The 25,523-nt window shown below is 37.0% G+C and overlaps 2 protein-coding genes across 3 annotated transcripts in view; one reads left to right on the top strand and one right to left on the bottom strand.

The window, feature by feature from the left end:
- Positions 1-25,523, top strand: part of hnf4b (hepatic nuclear factor 4, beta) — a 457,854-nt gene that overhangs the window by 378,815 nt on the left and 53,516 nt on the right. The gene's annotated exons all lie outside the window — the stretch shown is intronic.
- tspan5a (tetraspanin 5a) lies at positions 1,084-24,431 on the bottom strand. Of its 2 annotated transcripts, XM_084404103.1 has the most exons (10): positions 24,027-24,431; positions 15,699-15,749; positions 14,996-15,142; positions 14,389-14,559; positions 13,209-13,334; positions 10,906-10,953; positions 7,662-7,778; positions 7,102-7,163; positions 3,886-3,928; positions 1,084-3,664 (listed from the first exon to the last, which is right to left on the bottom strand). In XM_084404103.1, exons 1-9 carry the CDS (start codon positions 24,108-24,110, stop codon positions 3,916-3,918), a joined length of 819 nt encoding a protein of 272 aa, XP_084260229.1. In that variant the 5' UTR covers positions 24,111-24,431; the 3' UTR covers positions 1,084-3,664; positions 3,886-3,915. The 2 variants fall into 2 exon arrangements, with proteins under 2 accessions (XP_084260229.1, XP_084260230.1); XM_084404104.1 differs by lacking the exons at positions 1,084-3,664; positions 3,886-3,928 and adding an exon at positions 5,685-5,893 and having other exon boundaries at positions 24,027-24,414.

The raw sequence follows: 25,523 nt of genomic DNA, 5'->3' as shown, positions 1-25,523 counted from the left end.
CATAAAAAGTCTAAATTATGACATCATAATTATGAGATAAAAAGTTGAAACTGACACGAAGTCAAAGCTATATAATAAAAACTTGAAATTATGATATAAAATGTAAAGAATTATGAGATAGGCATGACAATTTTAATTTATGACATAATTATGAGATAAAAAGTTGAAACTGACACACTAAGTCAAAGCTATATAATAAAAACGTGAAATTATATAAAATGTAAAGAATGAGATAGGCATGACATAAAAAATCTAATTTATGACATAATTATGAGATAAAAAGTTTAAACTGACACACTAAGTCAAAGTTATATAATAAAACTTGAAATTATGATATAAAATGTAAAGCATTATGAGATAGGCATGACAAAAATTCTAATTTATGTCATAATTATGAGATAAAAAGTTGAAACTGACACACTAAGTCAAAGCTATATAATAAAAACCTGAAATTATGATATAAAATGTAAAGAATTATGAGAGGCATGACAAACATTTTAAATTTATGATGTCATAATTCTGAGATAAAAAGTTGAAACTGACACTAAGTCAAAGCTATATAATAAAAACTTGAAATTATGATATAAAATGTAAAGAATTATAAGATAGGCATGACAATTTTTATTTATGACATAATTATGAGATAAAAAGTTGAAACTGACACACTAAGTCAAAGCTATATAATAAAAACTTGAAATTATGATATAAAATGTAAAGAATTATGAGATAGGCATGACAAAAATTCTAGATGATGATGTCACAATTATGAAATAAAAAGTTGAAATTGACTATGATGATAACTTGAAGTTATGATATAAAAAGTAATATGACACAAAAAAAAATCTAATTATGACGTAAATTATGAGATAAGTCGAAAGCCCATTCTACCACATAAGAAAATAAATGCTGTGGTAAATCATAAAACACGTCTCAAAAACTTGAAATGACAACTCAAAATAATATAGAATTTACCTAAATTAACAGCAGTTTTTACTATTACACTGACCGATATTTGTTGCTGAAGGGATTCTAAACTGATATTTACTATACTAAAGGCTCCTTAAAAGAAAAGCGAGACATAAGCAATGTTAAAATCACTTTTAGTGAAGTTTAATGACATACGAGTGCTACATAGTGCGTTACAGAGTGTTACACCATCCAGCTGTGTTGGCATTGTAAAAGTGTTAAAATATCACTTCCATATTTACAACAAACAAGCTTCTGATTAGTCCATACATCACAGAAAAATACTGTCGCGGTACGTTTTTTCTCTTCAATCAGAAATTGTTTGTGAAAGATAAACATCTGAATAAGAAATGTTCTCTAATTTGTTAGTGCAAGGATAAAATGAAATGTTTAAATGACTTCCTGACTGTTTCAGTGATTTTAAGCTGCAAGATTTGCTTCATATATTTATTATTAAGTGTGAAATGTAACTTAAGTGCATAAATGAACCAGTGTGTTAACAGGATAAACTAAAACAAAATATCAAACATATTGGCAATGAGAGAGAGAGACATTCTCCCACAGAGATGATCGAGTGCGACAAATAATTTCCCACAGTTTGAAGTCGTTTGTCAATTTTATCCGTCATTGTTTCAAAAAAGATGATTAATATTTAAGCCCAGATGTTTATCATGGAATCTTGGTCAATCTTTGCACGCGTGTTTATTATTGAGTGTCATATTTGATACATCAGGCTTTTATGGCTCACATAGTATGATAGAGCTTATACAAGACAAGAACACAATAAAAAAACACCTCAATTTTATTCAGAGCCCAAACTGAGCAAAAATATGCAATTTGCTGCAGTTACTGATACTTATGTGTCCAAAAAGATGACATTCTGATAGCTTGTAATGTAAACCAATGAGATCTTTACAACAGACTAGAGACTACTGACATCAAATGAATATAAATATCAGCTGTCACTCTATATCTGCAAATAAATGATATTTAAAACTTAGTTTTATGATCAAATCTCATCTGGGGGCAAAACCTATAACGCAGTTCCATATGAGAGATGAACAAATAAAGCCTAATGGATTATATTTGAACAGGTAGGTTCTGTTGATCAGCTCTCTAAGCAGAAGAACATATTATGCGTCACATTATTGCATTACTGATAACTGAAGTAACTAATTATGTTAATTCTTAATTTGTATGGAAAACACACATGTACTTATGCATTAAAGTGTAGTTTAAAGTGTAACTCGATATAAAATCACATAAAAATAAACTCATTTGTTTATGCGACAAGGGAACACGAGCAGTAATGCTCACTGGTTTCATGGTGCATTGTGGGAATTTTTAGGGAGTGAAAGTTCAGTGCACTGGACATTGACTCCCTGGCCCGTGTTCTGACAGTGTTATTTAGAATTTTACGATGAGGCAAATGATGGAAAATTTTCACAGTGAACAAACATTTGGTTGCACTTTATTTTACAGTACGTGCACTTACGTGTACTTACAGTGTACTTACCAACGAAAGCATCGGGTAATGAGGTAACTACATGTTACGGTTAGGTTTAGGAGTAGGCTCAGGGTTAGTTATTGCAATAACTATAATAAGTACATAGTATGCACATGGGGACCAGGACTGTAAAATAAAGTGCTACTGAACATTTTCTCACATGTATTACACGTGTTTTACACACAAAACACTCTAGAAAAAACAGCACTATTTACAGATGGTAAAAGGTTATGGTTCACACACACACACACACACACAATCCAGTGCACTTGGCATCTTGTGTTAATCATTCGCTCCCTTCATCAAGCTGGCGTAGGCCAGTTTACAAAGAAAAAGTAACGTACAGGTTTGGAGAATGCGACTAGATCACATTTATGTTCTCTATCAAATGAAATCTTTCTAGTTAGGTTGGTATTAAAGTCAGCATGAAACAGAAGTTGCGATAGCCTTTTCTTCCCTGTTGTGACGTATAATTGTTTGTCCCATATTGTCCCTATAGGCCTATGTCACACTTCCTGCTTCCGGAACGCGGAGTAGGGATTCAGAACTTCCGGTCAACAGTATTTCTCGATAAGGATTTCGATTATCAGCCATAATGTCTAAACCATCCGAGGTAGACTGACCACGAGCTATGAGGTTGTGAAACGAAGGTTTTTGCTCCTGTAGAAGCTAGAAGTTCGTATGTTTTAGCCGCGATCTTATGAAAAAAAAAAACTACACTACCCACAATCCTAAGCGTAGCAGCAACGTCTGCTGATTGGTCCAACTCTGTTGTTGTAGTGTACCGGGTTGCTCTGCGTCAGGACGTAGACAGCCATACCTCAGCTTTCACGCTTTTCCACTTGAGAGTTTTTATTTACCATCCGAACCACATCGTCATGTGTGACTTCAGGCAGGTTGCGGAGAGATTTGGTCCAGCGGTATCTATCGGACTCCGCCGTTGTAAAAAGCTAACCGGAAGAGCCGTATCCCTACTAAAAGACGTACTTCCGGTCTTCAATTTTTTCGTGACATAGGCCTATTGAAACAGCTTCTGGTACAAGAAAAGAAATGTAGGCGGGACTTGATTTTGTCCATGGGGAATTGATTAGATGGTTGTGGTTTTGCTATTGGTGGATCTTCTCATGTGAGTGACAGTTTGCCCCGCCCTCACGCCAGTAAACGCATCATCGGAGAGGAGATGAGATGTTGCTGCAAGAGGGAGGGGAAGGTACTTTGATTATGAGGGCATATGAATTCAAAAATCAAGATACATCATTTATAATAAACACTGCAATATTCCATAAAACAAGATTTCATGGTGACTTTAGGAGTATGAGTCAGAATATTTACTTTCATCTGTAACATTCACCTTGGGTTCATGCTGACTTTAAGGATTCCACATTATGGAAGTGTATGAATGCATTAATTACCTGTGAGTGTCTGAACGACTAGCTGCCACTTCATGTGAACAAACTGCACAAGAGAAAGATATAAAAAGATAAACGACACGGGTCATAAACGGACGTCTAAAGCCAATGGTGTGAGGCCTCATTAGGAGTTGGCATTACTCCAGTGACTATTCCAATAAAACCAAAGTAGGGCTCTTTATTTTCTTTAATGCCGACTTGACAAATGTGGCCTTGCATTAGACAAATCACCATTGCAATCTACAGTGTGACGGGAATGATTTTCAGCTAGAGAGAACATGACTGATGTGGGATGGATGGAAGGGTAGCGGCGAGGCCAGCTGGGATATCAAGGTTATAAAGAGAGATGAAGCTTGACACCAGACAGTCCGAGGAGCTAAACGGGACTAAAAGTGGGAGAGAGAATCTGAGGGAGTAAAAAGGATGGGGTTAAAATGACAGTGATCGAGGAATGGGACACCTTTATGCATTCATTGCACTCGTCCTGCAGTGGGAGATCTCTGTGGGACTGGAATGTTGAGGAAAAGTTATCCTTGTGAATTAAATGGTGACACTTTACAATAAGGTCCCATTAGCTAATGCATTAACTAACAATGAGCAATACATTTGTTACAGTATTTATTCATCTATGTTAACATTAGTTAATACAAATACAACTGCTCATTGTTGGTTCAAGTTAGCTCAGGTCCGTTAAATAATATTAAAGGAACACTCCACCGTTTTTTCATATTAGTTGATACATACCTCTCTCGTCTCAGTGCGTGCACTCAATCGCTCTGGCCCGCGACGACACTTTGATAGCACTTAGCTTAGCCCAGTTCATTCATTAGGGACCAAACAGAGATGAAGCTAGAAGCGACCAAACACCTCCACGTTTTCCCTATTTAAATACAGTTACACGAGTAGTTACACGACCAAGTATGGTGACACAAAATAAAACGTGGCGCTTTTCTAAGCGGGTAAAAAGGATAACTATATTGTATGGCGGAATAGCACTCGGGAGCACTTCGACTCATATCATCACTCCTGAAAAATCCTCTCCACTACTTGGTCGTGTAACTACTCGTGTAACTGTATTTAAATAGGAAAAACGTGGAGGTGTTTGGTCGCTTCTAGCTTCATCTCTGTTTGGTCCCTAATGAATGAACTGGGCTAAGCTAAGTGCTATCAAAGTGTGGCCGCGCGCCAGAGCGATTGAGTGCACGCACTGAGACGAGAGAGGTATGTATCAACTCGTCTTAGTTAAGGGAATAACACAGTTTAATATGAAAAAACGGTGGAGTGTTCCTTTTAAAATATACAACTTTTGCATAATTGTTGAAATTAACATTAAAGGGATAGTTCACCCAAAACTAAAATGAAAATTCTGTCATTAATCACTCGCCCTCATGCCGTTCCAAACCCGTAAGACTTTCGTTCATCTTCGGAACACAAATGAAGATCTTTTTGATGAAATCTGAGATCTTTCTGTCCCTCCATTGACAGCTACGCAACTACCACTTTGGACGCTTCAAAAAGTTCATAAAGAGATCGTAAAACTAATCCATATGAACTCTTCAATTTGGAGGAATTGTCCAATAATAAGAAAAAAAATACCATGGAAGTCAATGGCTACCGTCAACTGTTTGGTTACCAACATTCTTCAAAATATCTTCTTTTGTGTTCAGCAGAAGACAAACTCATGTAGGGTTTGGAACAACTTAAGAGTAAGAGTAAATGATGACAGAAATTACATTTTTGGGTGAACTATCCCTCTGAGAATGTGAAAGTGTAACTTGTTTGATGTTAGCGAATGAACATTTGATGAATGGTGGATGTTATGGGAGTAAGAACATTCACAAGCCCCCAAACAAGGAAAAACAGAGCGGTCAGAATCTAGGTGGACACAAACACAACACAAGCAGGCATGTTACACACCCACCAGACGAACGACCTCCCTCAGGAGTACGCCGAGGCTTTCTTGCTGTAGTGGGGCGGAGGGCGGCGGGCGACGTAAGAGAGGGGCGGCACCCTGATGAAGGCATGGGGAGGAGAAGTGAAGTTGTGAAGCGAGTTGGCGTGATTATGACAGTGTGGGAGATAGTGAGGAACGGAGGACAGTGAGTGGAGGGGGGTGTGTGTGTTGTGAGGAGTTTAATTGGGAGTAAATCACATTTACAATCACCTTAGAGAGAATAACTAATAAGGCAATGCTAAAGATTAATAAGAGTAATAATAAAGATTTTTTTAAGTCTCTTAGGCTCACCAAGGCTGCATTTATTTGATTAAAAATACAGTAATATTGTGAAATATTATAACAATTTTAAAAGAACTGTTTTCTATTGTGAAATATTTTAAAATGTATACCTGTAATTTATATTTGTAAAATATAGAAGTAATTTATTCCTGTGGTCTCAAAGCTGTATTTTCAGCATCCTCGCTCCAGTCTTCAGTGTCACATGATCCTTCAGAAATCATTCTAATATGATGATTTGATGCTCAAGAAACATTTATTATTATTATTATCAATGCTGAAAATTAGTTTTTTTTGTTGCTTGGGGCAAGTAAGTCAATACTTTCATTCAGCAAGGACAAAAGTCACAGTATAGACATTTATAATGTTACAAAATATTTCTATTTCAAATAAATGCTGTTCTTTTGAACTTTCTATTATTCAAAGCAATAATAACTGAGCAGCAAATCAACATATTAGAATGATTTCTGAAGGATCATGTGACGCTGAAGACTGGAGTAATGATGCTGAAAATATATTCAAATAGAAAACGGTTCTTTTAAATTGTAATTTCACAATATTACTGTTTTTATTGTATTTAAAAAAAAAAGAGAGACTTTCAAAAACATATATTTTTTAATTATTCCAAATGTATAGTCAATAGTATAAATGATTATAATGAATCATAATATAGCAGTATGTTTCCATTCAAGAGAGATAAGAGAGTTTCAACCAAACATCTTTTTTTTTTAATTCCTCTTTTGTCCACATGGTGGCAGTTCTCGAAGCAAAAACTGTGAACTAAGAAAGGTTGTTTAGAGGTTTTGCTAAGACTCCAGAAACACGCTTAGCCATTAACTGTATTAGAGCAGCAAGTCATTCATGTGCATTATGAATCCACACATCAAAGCACTGGGGCGAAAGAGAAAAGCTGCTCGCTGTAGCAGTGTGCAAAACTAGAGCAGGAAGAGAGAACGTGTCGTGAGTTTGCATCTGTATGTTCTTACCAGCTGGCTCTCACAGCTTCAATATCGCTGACTAAATTTTGTGCAAGGCATATTCCAAGTATCTGCGGAAAATAGAGAAACAGAATGAGTGTAGATAGCAGATCCAGTCAGCAACACTGCAAAAAATGCTTTTCTTACTTGGTATTTTTGTCTTGTTTCCAGTCCAAATATCAAAAAAAAATTATTAAATCAAGATGCATTTACTAAAGTAATTACTAAAGTCTCGGTTTCTGTGGAAATAAATCAAAATTAAGTGAGTTTTGCTTAAAACAAGGAAACAGATCTGTCCATGGGGTAAGAAAAATAATCTAGTTTCTGTTTGAATTAAGACTATTTTTCTCATCCCATGGACAGATCATTTTGCTTGTTTTAAGCAAAAACTCACTTAATTTTGATTTATTTCCCCAGAAAACAAGACATAATATCTTATCTAATTTTACTTATCTAGTAAGTGCATCTTGATTTAAGAATTTTTCGATATTTGGACTGGAAACCGGTCAAAAAAAACTAAGTAAGAAAAGCATTTTTTGCAGCGCAATCGCAGATGAAGGCGTTCTCACCTGCAGCAGCGCGATTCCAATGAAGATCCCAGCCACTATTGTCAGGTTTTCCTGTAGCCACTTCTCAAACTGCGGCACACAGCCTTTGACATGAATGTATGTCTTCTGTTCTGCATCCTAATGAGTATTGAGGGACATCAAATTAGGGTCATGACTTTCCTCTTTCTAACTGTGCACATGAACAGTCTAAAGTTGAGACGCGCTTGAATTTAAGTTTCTCACTTCATCTTACAGACTCTTGACCTGAAGAATTATGCGTATGTTGTGGTGACATTTTATTTTGCACTGTAAATAAAGATAGTTTCAAAGTTTGTAATGGAGTATGTTTTACAAGAAAATACAAGTTCAGTATATTTAAGTCTATGGGCCCTATATTGCACCCAGCGCAATTGACTTTGTACACCGACGCATGTATCATTCCTATTTTGCACCCGCGCAAAGCGGACTTTTCCCTCCACAGACGCACGTCGGTTAACTAAGAAATACACTTGCACTCCCCGGGGCGGTTCAGCGCAAAGAGGAGGCGTGTTCCGGCGCAAACGTTCCCTCATGCTATTTTACAGGTTTAGAAAACAATTGCGCCACTGACCGAAAAAAAACTGTTTAAAGTCAGTGGCGCGTTGCGCGTGTTATTCATATGCTATTTTAAGGGCGCATGCTTGGCCTTAAAGGGTTAGTTCACCCAAAAATGAAAATTCTGTCAGTAATTACTCACCCTCATGTTGTTCCAACCATGTAAGTCTTTCGTTCATCTTCGGAACACAAATTAAGATATTTTTGATGAAATCTGACAGAATTTTGACTCCTCCACAGGCTTCCAGTGTGACCGAAACTCACCGGCCCAGAATAGTTATTAAAACATCGTTAAAATAGTCCAAGTAACTACAGTGGCACTACATTAAGTTTATCATGCGACGAGAATACTTTTTGTGCGCAAAAACAAACAAAAATAACGACTTTATTCCACTTTTCATTTCCTTCTCTCTGGGCCTCGTAGTGTGTTTGCGCTGCGCGTCTGTGTTGCACGTCATCACGCAACACACACATGATCGGCGTCGGCCAATAGTGAGCCTACGTGGTGACGTGTAACACAGACGCGCTGCGCAAAAACACTACGCAAACCAACTAGACATCCAGAGAGAAGGAAATGAATAGTGGAATAAAGTCGTTATTTTTGTTTGTTTTTGCGCACAAAAAGTATTCTCGTCGCTTGATATACTTAAGATTGAGCCACTGGAGTCACTTGGACTATATTAACGATCTCTTTAATAACTTTTCTGGGCCAGCAAGTTTCGGTCACACTGGAAGCCTATGGAGGAGTGAAACATGGCTCAGATTTCATCAAAAATATCTTAATTTGTGTTCCGAAGATGAACGAAGGTCTTACGCGGTTGGAACAACATGAGGGTGAGTAATTACTGACAGAATTTTAATTTTTGGGTGAACTAACCCTTTAATCAATGTAGCGTGTGCACAACGCGCATACACTTTGATTCTCTCATCTACACACAGATGCAGCAGTTATCATTTTTGCAAATCATACATTATTACGATAAATAGATAGATAGATAGATAGATAGACATTTTATTATAAAAGCATACATCTAGCTTACACATTTACCCAAATTATCATACGCCTGTTTAACCGAAGTTAATTTGGGTGTGTTTCTCCATCCCCAACGTCCCTGACGAGAACGTCGGTCTCCTCGGCCTTGAACCGCTCCTGTCGTGCGCCTGGCAAACCCGCCGTTATAATAGGAATCCGCTTTAGAACAAGCGCGCCTGCTCTTAAAGGGAATGTGAGATGTCGCTCTGATTGGTTTATTTCACGTTACGCCCAAACCACACCTATGAATAATGAAGCTACTTCAGACCAACCCCTTTTAGATTTGCGCCAGGCGCAAGAGTCATTTATCCCGCCGGGAAAATAGCAACAGTGCCCAAGACCCGCCCACAAAGTTACTTGCGCTTTGCGCTTGACACTTGCGTTTCAGATCGTTAAAATAGGGCCCTATAAGTTTTAAGTTAACTTAAGTTAATAAATTAGGAAACTGCAAGTAACTTTTAAATCTGTGCATATTTCAGTTTTTCTTTACTGTGCCTATGTACAGTATTTTGACTTACTTTACCGTTGTGTATAAAATGAATAACAGCTTCCTTCTTTTGTATTCATACATGTTAGGGGTGTAACGGTTCTCTGTAAAAAAATAAAATAAATAAATCTAACCATATCCGTTCTCCACCCGTGGTTCGGCATACACTTGCACCGCGGTTCATCTTAAATCTGACAACGCATCTATGGTTTGTTAAAAATAACGCGTAAAACAAACAAAGTTCGGTTAATATATGTTTCTTTCGATAGATATGCAGTCTGACTTCCCAATACGTTACAACAGGATGATAAAAAAGAAAAAAAAAACGTGGACAAAACAATCACTCTTTGCAAACTTTGTTCAATAGGAGTGCCTATACTCTTAATATGACCAGTCATTTACGCCATCATCATCATCGTGTTGATAGCGCGTGAGACCTGAACAGCACATTATCTGTGTTTTAACTAAACTCATTTAAACAATCAAAGAAGACGTGAAAGAGACTCATCCGAAACATGGAAAGCCACGTCTTAAGTGGCAGTCGAGAAAGACAACGCATGTGTATCAGTATCAGTGTACTGGATCCGTGCATTACATGCCTGCTGTCTGTGTTTTAAATGTTAATCAAACAAAAGATAAGGAAATCACTCACTCCTTTTGACTGAATAGCTTTTGTAACTTGTAATTTAATTTATAGAGTGAAGATTATATGCAATGTTATTTTACATTTGATTACTTGATTCAATTTCTGTACCTGAAAACTACAGTTAGACCTACCTGAAAAACCTAAAAAGCGCTGTTTATTTCATTTGTAGCTTTGCTCTGTTGCATTTCTTTGTGCTGTTGCTTGTTTGATTATTTGTTCTTTTCTTTATCTTTATTTGAAAGTAGTCTTTTTTTACATCGCACATACCGAACCGTACAGAAACTGTGATCCTAAAACAGTGATAAAAATCGAACCGTGAGTAATTTGTACCGTTACGCCCCTAATACATGCCATATAGGTGTTCTTCATTTTGAGAGTCGTGCGGTTCGTTACATTGACTGAAGTGAAGAGCAGAAGGCAGGGGAAACCGTGCCAGAGCCCGACACCTTCATTTTGCCTCAAATTGATGGAGTGTGTGAAAAGTAAGACTGAGAGTAAGACTCACCGATTTTTCCCGAACGTCATACCCACACTGTGTGTTGATAACATCCTCCTGCAAAACAAGTCATTCATGTGGAATTAATGGAGGACAGTGGTAACATTTCAACTTTAAGGAAGTATGTTGACATTCAGAAGAATTCCAGTGTGGGTGGTGTGAAGAGATAAGAGTAGGTTCATCATTTTATAAAATCCCCCCGAACAAACTAGTCAACAGCATATGCACTATATTCACTTTAAATAGTCAGTTCTGCTTTTTCATTTGTCCAGTGATTTCATTGGAACATTCTTGAAATGAACAAACTCTTTATTTTAGTGAAGTTATAGTAGGTCAATTACTCACTATTTGCTTTTCTTATTATAACTTACTGTGAATGAAACACATTACCGCCTGCAGTTTTCCTTCATGCTGAAATAATGAATGGCTGCACTCATAGAAAGGCTCGTAACTGAATCATTTAATGTCAATAATGATTATTTGTTATGAGTTAATAGCTCACAACAGGCCATAATTCCATCCTCTTTGCCACAGATGTTGTGCTTCCTTCCAGTGCCTGTTTATTGTCCGCGAAATGTTATTTTTACTCTGTCCACGTAGACCAAATCCTGTTCTATACTCCCCTTTTGTTTTGCTCTGTCATGTATTGTTTGCACTTTCCTCTCAAGCTTTTAGTCTCTCTGAAATCAGGAAAATAGTGGCATGCAAATTGTGCTTAGAAAAGAACTGCATTCATTTTGGTTTGGAGCAAGATGGCAAGCATCTCAGTGGTAAAAATGTCTCAAGTTTCTCAATTGCATCATATTTAAAGTGCGCTTTTATGCTTTCTTTGGGTATTACCTTTCATGTAGTGTGTAATATAGCTGTTTGAGAATGTAAAAGACTTGTAGAATGTAGAAGACGCTGTTTTATGCGCTGCGAGAGCAAATCCACTTTGCATGCACCTCAAAAAAATGAGGACTTGGCTCGAATTGATATGGTAAAACTGACGCCATTGTTACTGTTATAATCACTGTTTATCAAACGCTCTGGTTTATCCAGAGCTGAAATTCAGATATGATAATAGGTGTTTGGTTTCTGACACGCGCTGTACAGTAAGTGGTAGATCAATCACAGCAGACTGGGCCGTCTGACCAACCAGAGCAGAGTAGGCTCTCGGAAAGGTGGGTTTAGGGAAACTGAATCCTTTATTGACTGTGAACAAAAAGAGGCGATGCTGCAGTGTATATTATGAGAAAGTGAAAGTGTTTTTAAAATTCACCCATGTAATTTTTTTGGATCCATGTCAACCTATTGTAAGAGACTCCAAAACAAAATGAGGAACCTTTAAAACAGCATAACATAAAAATGTAATTAAAGCTGCAGTCCGTAGTTTTTCCTCTTTGTCGCCATCTCTGTTCGAAATCTGCAATTGCAGTTATTCGCGGAATTATTAACTTTACGTGGGTTGTGCCTCGGCACGGCACAGCGCGGATGAATCCAATGTTTGAGGAGAATGTGCGGCTGTCAGTCGCCGCGCCGGTGTGGATACTGGCATTCGCAATCACAGATTCTGCTTTTTGGAAGTATGACCAACATAAGAATTTTCACCGGAAAATGTCATCTGAACAAGTAACTAACGTCCACTTTTGTTCTGACTAACTAAGGGGAAAAAAGCATTGCAGTAAAAAATTTTAAGCGCTGATTAAATCTAACGATCGCTTATCATATCACATCAAACCGAGCAAATTATACTTTGTTCTCAAATTGTTAATGTTAACAACATCAGTATTGCGTGACTACATTTAATGCCCTTCCGATATTATCCTTGTTTTCGCATGGGCCCGGTTGCAGTCTCTTTTTTTCTGTAGCCACTCCGAAGTCTGAAGTCTTTTGCATTTCACAACGGATGAATCTCCAGTTGTCACTGGTGACTGTCGTTTGAACCTTTCTGGATCCGCCATCAAACTGAAAAGTTTAATTATATCAAGTGCTGTGAGAAAAGGTTATAAATCTCCACCTCCAACATCCTCACACGCAATATAGCCTACTAGCCGAGACTCCTTCTTTATGTGTACAGATGTAATGTAATGAAGCAAAGACATGCTCGAATTTCCCGCCAGTACCACTGGAATTAACAACATTATTACAAGCTTACCATTTTGAATCGAGCTAAAGCAAGCAGATAGTTTTGAACACTGGCTGGTTATGTACTTGCTCAAAAATTTATTTTGGATAATTTTAACCCAAAAAAGTTACAAACTGCAGCTTTAAGTTACAAATAACACAAAGTTTCTATATATTTTCAGTTTCCATATAAATGCATCTCTTACCGCTGGGTCTTTGGTGCAACAAGAGAAGGGCACGCCACATTTTTCTCGGCTGGGGTTGCTGTCTGTGCAGTTGAAGTAGATGTTGAGGTTCCAGTCATCTGCTCCAAACGCCCCACAACATTCCCACTAAAGAAACAAAAATATTGCCCGGCATGGAATTACATTACAATCTGGAATGCACTTTCATCATAAAATTTAGATCAAATTGCAATAATTTGGAATATTAGACATAACTCTATAAGGAAGTACAGTGAAAATACAGATGCATTGAATGCATTAGAATGTATCTGCTTAGCACACATCAATGTCAAAGATGTGGCATAAGGCGCTTGTTCCTTAAAGAAAGAAAACCTCGATCCCCCCCATGTTCTCCCATTATACTAGTATATTATGTTGACATGCAGTGCTTTGCTATGTCTGTCTTCTTTATCATGCAAGGTCAGCAAGGAAATAACATGACAGCATCTGCCTGACTCTGATATCTAATTAAATCTGTCCTGAGGAAAAGTCATGTTCTGGAAACAGATCTGCAGGACAGAGCATAAAGCTGGAAAAAAACAAACAATATAAGCTTCAGTTGTGCTGTGTGGCGCTGCACAAACGTACTGTTTTATTCCGCAGGAAACAAGAGTGACAAACGACTTGTAGCGTTAACAGGAAACTGAACTTTCACATGTTATAATCTGTGATAAATGTCACTCTGTTAACAGAGTAATGCAGAAGAATGTTTAAAGAGATAGTTCACCCAAAAATGTAAATTCTGTCAGTAGTTACTCACCCTCATGTCGTTCCAAACCCGTAAGACTTTCGTTCATCTTCGGAACACAAATGAAGATCTTTTTGATGAAATCTGAGAGCTTTCTGTCCCTCCATTGACAGCTAAGCAACTACCACTTTGATGCTTCAAAAAGTTCATAAAGAGATCATAAAACTAATTAGCTGTCAATGGAGGGACAGAAAGCCTCAAGGAAATCATCAAGTCATGCTGTTTCTATGGGAACTGCCTGTGTGCACTTCTGTGATGACATGTGGCACAGATAAACTGATAGTTTGCCTTTTTTCTCCTGTGCACACACACCTACACACTTTTAATCTTGTTTACGCCTTTCCTCATTTTCAATTCCTAGTGTATTTTCTCTGCTTTTGTATTTGAGACATGAGTTCTGGCCTTGAGTCTTACATATTCCTGAGTGAAGTCGATCAGGTTCTGCAAATCAATGTCATCTCTGTAGGCTCGTATGTTGTTGTTGATGAAAAAGTTGAGCTGATCTTTAATCCAGTCTTTAAAGACAAAGGCCAGGATGCCGGCAGTCAGCTCCAGGAAGAAGATTATCCCCAGAAACACAGAAAACTGGGAGAGGAGAAAGACAAATACACTCAAATTAAAGGTATAGTTCACCCAAAAATGAAAATTCTTTGAAAAATTAAAAGTTGATCCAAACCTGTATGAATTTCTTTCTTCTGCTGAACACAAAAGACGATATTTTAAAGAATGTTGGTAACCAAACAGTTGATGGGTCCCATTGACTTCCATATTATAAAAAATAAATAAAAAAATACTATGGAATTCAATGGGGCCCATCAACTGTCTGGTTACCAACATTCTTTAAAATATCGTCTTTTGTGTTCAGAAAAAGAAAGAAATTCATACAGGTTTACGATGAACCAAAGCATGTTATAACAATTGCACAAACACCTATGCATTTAAGTGTTAAAAAGGCATTACAAATCAGTTTTGCATGAGGCTACACCAACTCCTAATAAGAATCAAAACTTGGAAAACGTACAAACTTGAGGAGGAGGGTGTTTTCCCTCAGGGCCCCGATACAGCCTGCAAAACCCAGGATGAACATCACCCCTCCCACCACCAAAAACAGCCACACTGGGTCAAATCCACCCAGATCTGTGATGGAGGAGATATTTGAGAGAACTCCCTGAGGAAGAGAGAGAGAGAGAGAGAGCCGACTGGGCTTTAATTAGCTGAATTGCTGTTCCAATCTGTTTCAAATGTGGTTGTTTGCAATTACAGCAGATACAAATATTTGCAAATATTCCCACTTGTGTTCTTTAAAAGTTACAAATATGGCACAGAAAATGCAAGAGCCACATTGATCAAGAATACACAGACACACACAATATATCCATATGTGTTTATACATATTTGTGTGTAAAAGACCAGATGGAGCATTGAGTGAAAAATGTAAATAATATTTTCATTCTTATATTAAACTGTCTAAAAATTAATTTTTGATGGTCCACCCTACATAGCACATTGGTAGATACTAGTTGCCAAGATAACATTTCGAAAACGGCAACAATATATAGATAGATAGATATATATATATCTATATATATATATAACAAACCACTACAGCTCATCTATTTAATGTGATGAACATGGGACATCTCAACTTCAAATGTGCATTAAGATTCTTGTCAAATAAAGATGAATTTTATGCATTATGCATTAGATACTTTTTTTTTGCTCACCTTCTCATTCCATGCCCACAGTCCGATACCAAGGAAAGCCACTCCAAGCAACTAAAACAAGAAAGATATGGCATTGCTCTGGTAAAATTGATTCATTAAAGGGACAGTTCACCCAAAAATAAAAATTCTGTAATTCTGTCCTTTGGTAATCTTCAAAACACAAATTGGGATATTTTTAATGAAACCTGAGATGTGTCTGTCTATTTTTGGATATTACAGTATGCGTGCATTGCACATTGGGAAAAAATTCTTGATGATTTGAACAGATGGATTAAAAGTGCAGTATGCATTTCCTGAGAAACACTTGATATTTGAAACAGACACCTAAACAAACACACCCTTCCCTTCGTTATGCTCCGCCACCCAAAAAACAGAGTTCACAAAACTGGCACATTTGAAGTAATCTGAATTGTTTCATTGTTTTGAGGTTTATGAACTTGTTTCTTTTAATTTAGACAAACTTAAATTTGACTGAAACTGGGCTGGGATTCCCAGCATGCTTTGCCATGACACCTGAAAGGGAGAATAAATGCAAAAAAATTAAGTGTTATATAATGTTTTTGTGCAAGATTAATGTTAACTGATTAATGTTAATGATTACCTCTAAAATGTTGAGTTTGCCAACTTGTTCTGGTTTAGAGTGAGGCCTTAAACATTAGTGGTCTGTAAAAGGTGCTTTGCTATCAGTTCAAAACTATTTTAGGTCCATTAGAGTGTCAGTAAATAGGAAAGCAACTCTTATCTGCTTCTTATATCCAACTCTGAACCCACAATGCTTTTCTCCAAAGTACAGCCTAATGTTTCCATTTCAAAACTTCTTTGCCGGTGAGCTAATACTGAACATTAGAGATAAAAAGGCATTTTATCAGTTTTCCTCAGCCTGACCACAAAATAGGTCATGGCCTTTGAATGTAAAAGGTGCCAACCTCCATTTCTCTCTTCAGGTCTTTTTAATAATTTTAACAGCTTTTCAATGTTACACCATGACATTTCTGCAATCTGCTTTTTCATGGTGGCATCTGAGCAGACATCTGGTTCTTCCCATGAGACGTATGTCCTCATTATGTCCATAGGGCAGTGATTCTGCAAGCCCTTCACAACTAGAGAACATGGCTTTTATTTCTAACCTTATTTCTTCATATACTATGATTTTTTGTTAATTAAACACATATGCATCGTGTTCAAATTTACTTTGTTGCTCACAAATTCTCTTGCAGCAATACGAATACATCTAATCCATGCAAAGAAAATTACTTTGGGGTTACAAATTTGCAAGTTATTCCTCCAAATAAATGTATTATTGGCAGGTTTTTATTTCGCTTAATTCTGTAATGTACATTTGAAAGAAACCGGAACAATTTACCACGAAAATTCACGGATTCATTCTTCACTGGCCAAATAAAGAAAAAGAGCAATAAGTGGGAGGAGACACATGGACATTAACGTCAGCTATGCCATTTTACATATATTCATTACCGATTTCAAATATGAGCACGATGTGTCATTTCTTTTCGGGGGGTCAGGACCTTTAGTTCGAACACCTTGTATATGTCAGAGACACCTCGAGAATTTCATTCACTATTCAAAAAGACATTCACCGCTACATTTCACCAAGTCGTTTCAGTCTAAACGGCCCTGTTTGTCTCTCATAACGCTTCATATTTTCATCTACAGAGCACTGACTGTGCGTCGGACTATGCCTCACAAAAGGGTTTTTGTGTACATGAATTACTCAAGACAACAGTACAGTGATTGTGGTTCCAGCAATGGCGTGCACAGACCTCCGCTGCTGCAAGGGGGAAATCACGTTCCCATTTTTAACCCTCTGTTGACATCGCGTTCCGCAATAGACCTTATTCAGGGCAGTGCCATGACAGGTATGAAAGCGAGGCTGTGAGGGATAGACTTATCAATGGCAATCCGCTGCATAAAGCAGCTATTGATCACTAATCATTTTCCTCAGCTCATTTTGTCGGGAGTTTTTTTGTCTACTGAAATGTACTGGAAAGATATTTTTGCCGTGTTTCGTCAGCAGGAAAAAATCCCAAAACACATTAAGTATCAGTACAACCCACTGAAGGGATGCATGACAATCCCTCACAGCCTTGCTTTCATTCCCGTTAAAAATCAAAGATGGCGCTGCTGTGAATAAGTTCTATACGACCGAAAGGGAACTTTACTATTAGCGATTAATATGTGCATGCCACTGGTGTAGGCCTACAGTCCTGTAATTCTCTTACTGAAAAATAAACTCTTAACTCAGATGATGTACAATCGTAGCCTACTACATTGAAAAAAAAAACCTTACTTTTTAAATTACAATTTTCACTCAGAAATTGCTAGTCAATTCTACAAATATGACAAAGAAACGACAAGTAACATTGAATTAAATGTGAATATAGTAAGTAGAAAGACTTAGCAGAAAGACACCTTCAACATTTCTCACATTATCACAGTTTATTCGCTATAGTGTTAATAAAATATTACAAGAACTCAGTTATCAAATCAGTTGATATTTCACTGGTTTTGGCCATCCTTCTGTTAGACTGTCTCACAAATGAATTAGGTTGAATAGCTGTCAGTTGTCAGCTGTTAAAATTAAGTACACAATTAGATAATACCAATTTAGGTCAACCAATTACCAAGCAATGCTTAATTTTGTTCAGTCTGTGGTGTAACAAGGTCGCATTAGCAATAAAAAAATATATACACTTAAGCAAACCATGGTCAGGTCAAAGTGTCTGAATCATTTTTGTTCCCAAATTTGTATAAATTATACTGGTAGTCCACTGTATGAAGAATGTCTGGGTATAATATGTCACAGTTTACTTTATTTTGCTATCCTCACTTACATAAATGAACTATAGTATCCTGCACCCACTAGTAAAATAAATCTGGTGTATGAAGAATTTTTGGTTTGACTGTATTTGTTAAAGGCGGCATAAAATGAAAATTCTATTTTCTAAATGAATGTTATAGATCACATTGTGACCAATTCATCCGTGCATTTATATATTTTTTGACCTCGTAATGTTTAATCAAAATTTCAAACTTAATCTTCCGGTGAACACGTCAGACTTCTCTCTGGTGACGTTTGCTGGCCACATCTCAAAATCGAATCTACAACCGTTTCATAGAGCCAAGTTCCCGCCCTACATTTTCGTTAATCCGTTACACTTGGATGCACTTCACAATCCGAAAGAAAAGTTCTGCTGCTACTTTCGTTTCACTGGGATTTCAAATACTGATTTCGTCTCATTAAGGAATTTGTAAAAAAGACGTTTTTTATCAATTTGTTAAACGGTTTCTAGTAGAGGGAGACCTTGAGAGTCAAGCATGACGTACAATTTAGTTTCTTGGACTTGTTTACAAAAGCTGAAGTTGTGTGGTGAACAAAGGCTCCATTCATTCCCATCCAACTTTGCACGGCACAATGGCAGCAAACCGGAAAAAATGCCGCTGTTTAAGCATCACAGGGTGTTGTTTGTGATATTAAAGCTGCGTGTCTCTGTGGACTGTCAGGATAAATGCACATTCCTTCTTACAGCCAGAGCAAACATGCAATATTATGATCATCCAGATGCTCCAGTAAAGCTTAAGCATAATGGTTATCCTGCACTCCCTATAAGATAGAAAATAATATAGCCTAAGATTACTGCAAGGATCATTTCCAGCCAGTCTGGTCAATGTATGGTCAATGTTGAACATAGTACTTGCATTATTTTTTATATATTCCATAAATGTAAGCAATTTAACCTTGCATAAACATGCTAAGCACCTATTTCAACACGGGAATGAATTATTTTTATATTTTACTGCATGTTTTGCTGAAATTCTCATTGCCGCAATGCATCAGTCCAGCTATGTCTGAATGCGGAGACATCGAGAGTGAAGCATGAACAACAATTTAGAGTCTTATTTTATATATATATATATACACATATATAACCTTTGGCAGTGCATAACTGGCACGTTGGTTTTGGTTCATGTTTATGTTTCATGTCTTTTATTTGAAAGTTTAGTCAGTCATGGTTCCTGTTTGTAATGTGATCATGTCATGTGCTTCCCAAGTCATGTGTAATGTTCTGATTGGTTGTTTTGGTCATGTGTTCATCATTCTGTTTTGTCATTGGTTGATTGTCTTGATCATGCTCAGGTGTTTCTTGTTACTCATTAGTCCTTGTGTATAAATAGCCCTCATGTCCATGACTGTGTTTACACTTGGGCAGGCATTAACATGCGATCACCGTGATCCGATCAAGCAGATCGGACCATAAGCCAATCAGGACATGGTGTGTTTACACCTGTCCACATCAAGTGGCTTCTGTATGTGGATAACAGATCGGATCTCGCATCAAAAAAAAAAAAAGCAAAGTCGACCTGAAGTGATGGGTTTTCTTTTAAAAACAGTTTTCAGTCGGGGGACGTTTTACAAATCTCACAAAATGAGGAGGATGAAGAGGCTACAAGTACTAATAATGTGGACAGATGCCGTAATGCCTCGACTACCTCCGAACCTGGACAAGCTGATCGGATAACATTCCGATCAGAAGCGCGTTTACACTTGCCTTTTCAATGTGTATGTGGATAACATCTGGATACAGGTCGCATGTTAATGCCATGTGTAAACGCAGCCCATGGTCCATTTTGTCCAAGTTTTGTTAATAAAAGGCCAATAAGAGACTATTACCTACCATTATTCATTTTAATTATACTAATGTCTTATTAAAACAAAATGTATAAAACTGATCAGGTAAAACCCACAGTGGTTCTCAGTGCCTCCTCATGGGTTGACAGAGATCATCGCACCCAGCGGTGAACCACTGAAATTTCAAAGTGTTTCGAAACAGTTATGGCGTAATGAAGCTTTGTTTACTGAAATCACGACTCTGGCAGCTTGATACACGCACTGAACCACTGATTCGAACAAAACATTCGTAAAGGTTTCGAAGCTTCATGAAGCAGTGTTTTGAAATTGCCATCACTAGCACACACAACCTTTTAGTTTGTTCTTGTTCACCATTTATCATCATCACCCTCATACTCTTGGAGGAAATGACATACACCTCAGAGAAAATATTCTGTATAGTATAGCCAGAAAAATGTCATGCAGAAACAAAGGAGTGCTTTGAATTGAGGAGCAAGCTAGCGAAGCCTGACTCACTTTCAATTTGGATATGTATTCAGACTGTGCTGAGATGACAGCAATATTTTTGAGGTGTGTTATATGCTATCATGCTAAAGTAAAAATGCTATTGCTTAAATTAATATTATTGTTCAGTGCACAACTATATTGTACATCCGTTATCCATCTGTATGCAAACGTGCCTATAAAATCAACTCTACAAGACTATAGTGCACTGACTCTGACTATAGGCTTTAATTAGCAGCTGCTTTGGGATATAGCCAATAAGAGAAATTACATGTTTCATTATGTAAGCTGTGTCAAAACCCCCAATGCGTTAATCCAAAAAAAGATTGTAAAAACAAAACAAAAAGCAGAACTAGGGTGAGATCATAACAGCAAATTCTGACTTCAGTGTCCAGTTTTTGTGTAGTACGTCATGAGTCAACAGTAAACATACTAATGCTAATGTAGCAAGTGGTTCATTGTAAATGAGTTCTGTAAAGTAGCACAGTGAACGCTCAATAATACCGCCCTCATTATTGAACATCAGAGTTCATGTGAAAGGATGAGCATCACAGATAATTAGTAAAAAGTAGGTGAAGGGAGCAAAGTGATCTATCTTGTAAAACTAAATCTTACTACATTAGGCTATAGGAGTGTTGTAACACGGGCTGAGTTGTAACATCATCAATTTAACCAATTATAAAAGCCTCCTGGGGACACAATAAAAGGTGTGTGACTCATTATAGTACAGAATTTTTGAATAATTTTGTGTTTAGTTCGTAATTTGAATGGGACCCACATAAAATGGGACAGTAGCTGTTTCCATTCAAAGTTGCACATTTAAATGACGTGCAAAATTTGAATATTGCTTTAAACACTTGCACATAGAGCAGCATCTCCATCCCATGTGTTCAAGAGAACAAAATTGCCACTTCCTGGGAAACTGGCGCAAACTCAAAAAAAAAATCAAGGAAGCCACTGTGGCAATTTTTGCGTACATCATAAATTACTTGCGTCTAAACACTCATGTTCTCTTACGTTCAGATGCCTGGTTTTTGGGAACGCAATCATGGGAGATGCTATTGAGAGGGAACTATACCAAATCATTTTGATGACAGAGAACGACCAAACCAGTAACGACCACTTCAGAATGACCAAACTAACATTTTAGATGTTACTGTGCTATGCGATTGGTCCACCTTGTCCAGTTATCCAATCACATTCACTGTTGGGGCAAAAAAAAATTGTTGCGCATCAAGGGATTTATTCTGCAAATGTGTTTCCATCGTAGTTTATGCACGTCTTCTTATCGGATGAGAAATTTATCCAGCTCATTTTTAGAATTTATGCGCATCCTGATGTTTCCATCCAGCGTTTTTTTTTTTTTATGGCGATATCCCAAAATGCGCATGCAAATAGGTGGATGGAAACATAGCTAGTGACCAACATTTGCCCCAATTGGCATAAAAGTTGGTAACACTTTATTTTAATGTGATGTAGCCTAGATACACAAGTACATGTAGTTAATATTACTCAGTACTTATTTTGAGTAAGTACAATGTAACTACGTCACCTTAAAAAAAAGTGTAACCTAAAAGTTTATTTGGCCAAAAAAAGTTATATTATAAAAATTTGTCAAGGCACTTATTTTCGCCTGGCCTGGCTGTAAACATGAACAAACAATTTAGGTAATAGCCAAAGAAACGGCATTTAATCATCAGACACTGGCATTATTTTATTTGTCACTTGATTTACATATAATAAACATGTCCACTAAAATATATGTTTTGTATATTAAAGCCAAATTACAATTCTGGTTCCTCGAGATGAACCTAATTAGATTGCACCCCTAAAAATCCCCATAGAAATTACTTTAAAAATTACATTGGAAAATTCACTCACTGATTAAAATGTTTTTTTATTTAAAATTTGTTTTGTGTTTACGATTTAAATTTTTTTAAATTAAAGGTGGTAAGTTGGGGTAGGCTATATTGAACATGGCATAATATATCATTTTAAATTAAATTAGAATTAAATCTGATGATATTAATGCACAAAACTAAAATGAGTGCATTACTGCAAATCTAATAGTTACAACTCACCCCTCAACAGTTTAGAGATGAACTGTATATTTTGAAATAACTATAACTATATAATTTGAAGCAGATGAACGTGAATTATGTTAAAACAAAGTTATAGACATACAGCACAACAACACTTACAGAGTTACAGACACTGAAACACAATGTTTGTCTTTCAGTGCTTTTGAAATAACTGCATTTTCCGAGTTATAATCTCTTGTCACTCCAGGATATAGCATATAATCCAGGATAAGGATCCATGTGTTCTTACATGCAGTAACCCATCAAACAGGGATTGCTCAATGCTCTCAGGAATTTAGCTAACCTTCTGGTAAGGTTCTCTAAAGGTTATTAAAATATGAAATTTCCAGTAATGTTATTGGAACGTTTGTTCAACTACGTCATGTGGTCTTTGTTAATGTTCTCAAAACGTTACCGCGCGCACACACACACACACACACACACAACATTATTTATACATCGTTCGTCTAGCATTTTACTACTTGTTTTAGAATGTTTCGAGAACATTCAAATGTAACGTTCCTATGTTTGCATTATGATAAAAAAAAAAAAATAGAAAAATATTAGAAAATTGTAGAACCAAGAAAAACGTTTTATAACATTTAAAACACTGGAGATTTTGAAAAACGTTAAGAAAGCACGCAGAAATAACGTTTTCAGAACTTAAACGGAACGTTAGCAAAACACATTTCTGTTAGCTGGGAAGGTCGATGCATTGCTTCACAGAAGAGAAAGCCGATTATCTGTAGTACGCACTTGACTCGGCTGCTGGCATGAACATCTGAGATAAACGAGTGGAAGCGATAGCAAAGAAATTAGTTATATTAGTAACATTCTCACGAAACGGAACAGGGGCTCCTGCTGCCTGCTCAACGTAGAATAATCGATCGGTCTTAATTTAATCGACAAATTATGCCCGTCTTGTACAGTACATACCGGCTTCTCGCATTTCAAACAAACGGAACAAAGGAAATTAATTGACCGACCTGCGAAATACTCATATATCAGGTGAATATACTCATATAATCACGCGCAATGACATAAAGAAACAATGATACACACAAAGAAATGGTGGTGCACACACAAAGCACTTACCCAAAATATTATGTTAAATCCAAATATGAAATATTTAATGCAGCAGCTGACTTCTTGACCCTTGTAATGCTTTCCTGACATCATTGGCTCGTTTTCTCCAGCACAAACTACTGGCTCACATAAAACCCGAAGCAGGTTCAGTTTAGTATTCCGTTCTTAGGACATCGATGTCAAACTGTCCCAGTAATGTTGTTACCCGCTTAAAAGAAACATAATGCTGACCACTTTCAACAGCGTCTACGTAAGGTAAAATACCGACTGTCATTTATAAACAATTCCGCTGACTTAAACACTGTATATCCCGAAATAACTGCCCCTTCTTCACTGCAATTAGTTCACATCCCTTTTTTTGCCACTTGACATGGCTGCTTTGATTGACAGCACCAGTAACCAATCAGCTGTTGTGCCTGGGTTGTCCCTCAACCCTCCCCCACCAGGATTCCCCTCCTCTCACAAGCACGCGCATGAGTGGTTTTCGACAAACGACGTGCACGCGCAGGCTAAATTTGCGTAAACTGCTTTTAAAAAAGTGAAATAAATGCTGTCTGAATGCGGGAGAGGAGAAGATCAGTGCCTTAACATCGCCTTTCAGGAAGAGAACACTGAAATATTGTATAAATATTTGCTATTTTATAAACTAAAATGCTAAAACTAGATTTAATTAGATTATTGATTTATATATATTTTTAAAGGAGACCTGAAATTGTTTTTCTTGATCTCATTTATATAGGCTTATAGCCTATGTGCCTGTAGTAGCCTTTTGTTATCTTTGTGTGTATTTGCTGCTGTCTTGACTGGAAGAAGTGATTGTAATATCTCAATGGGATCTTCCTGGTTAAATAAAATAAAAATATTATATTAGCCCTAGGGTGAATAGCCCTAATATTGGACATTTTTTGCATTTCAGCCTTCTGTGACATATTGCGATGTGTAGCCAAAACATTAAATCCACACCCAATACCATTTTGAAAACCACAGGATGTATCCCAATCAATTCAAAAGAGAAAATGCAGATAACACATTCATAAAAGAAATGGATAGATATATTAGTGCTCTTAGTGCAAGTCATCCGCAGCTTCTCAATGTGGGATACTGAAAAGTCTATGCTAAGGCCCAAATCACCTTGAGAATAGTAAAATCTTCTTAAGTTAGTCATTTTCTTGGTTATTGATGATTGAAACATGGATATTGAACACCATCAGTTAATCAGTGGTTTTCTTCCTATTGTATGATGAAAGTGGTCATTGCCTTTTATTCTGCGCTGGAGAGTAGATTTAGGGACATTCCATGGAAACTCCATCTTCATCGATCTGCCTATACTCATATGGCTCCTTTCATTCTGTCCTGCCTCCACTGATTTCTTTCTATTATCCTTGATTCTGCCTCTCTTTCTCTGCGTCTGACAATCTCTCCCCGTCTCACCACACATTTTTGACTGACTAAAGTACTGTCCCACACATTAGGCTAATCATACTGTTCCACTTTTTGAAACCACAT

Source organism: Rutilus rutilus (genome assembly GCF_951802725.1).
Source record: "Rutilus rutilus genome assembly, chromosome: 3".
Lineage (NCBI taxonomy): Eukaryota > Metazoa > Chordata > Actinopteri > Cypriniformes > Leuciscidae > Rutilus > Rutilus rutilus.
This window is presented reverse-complemented; position numbering and strand designations above follow the sequence as displayed.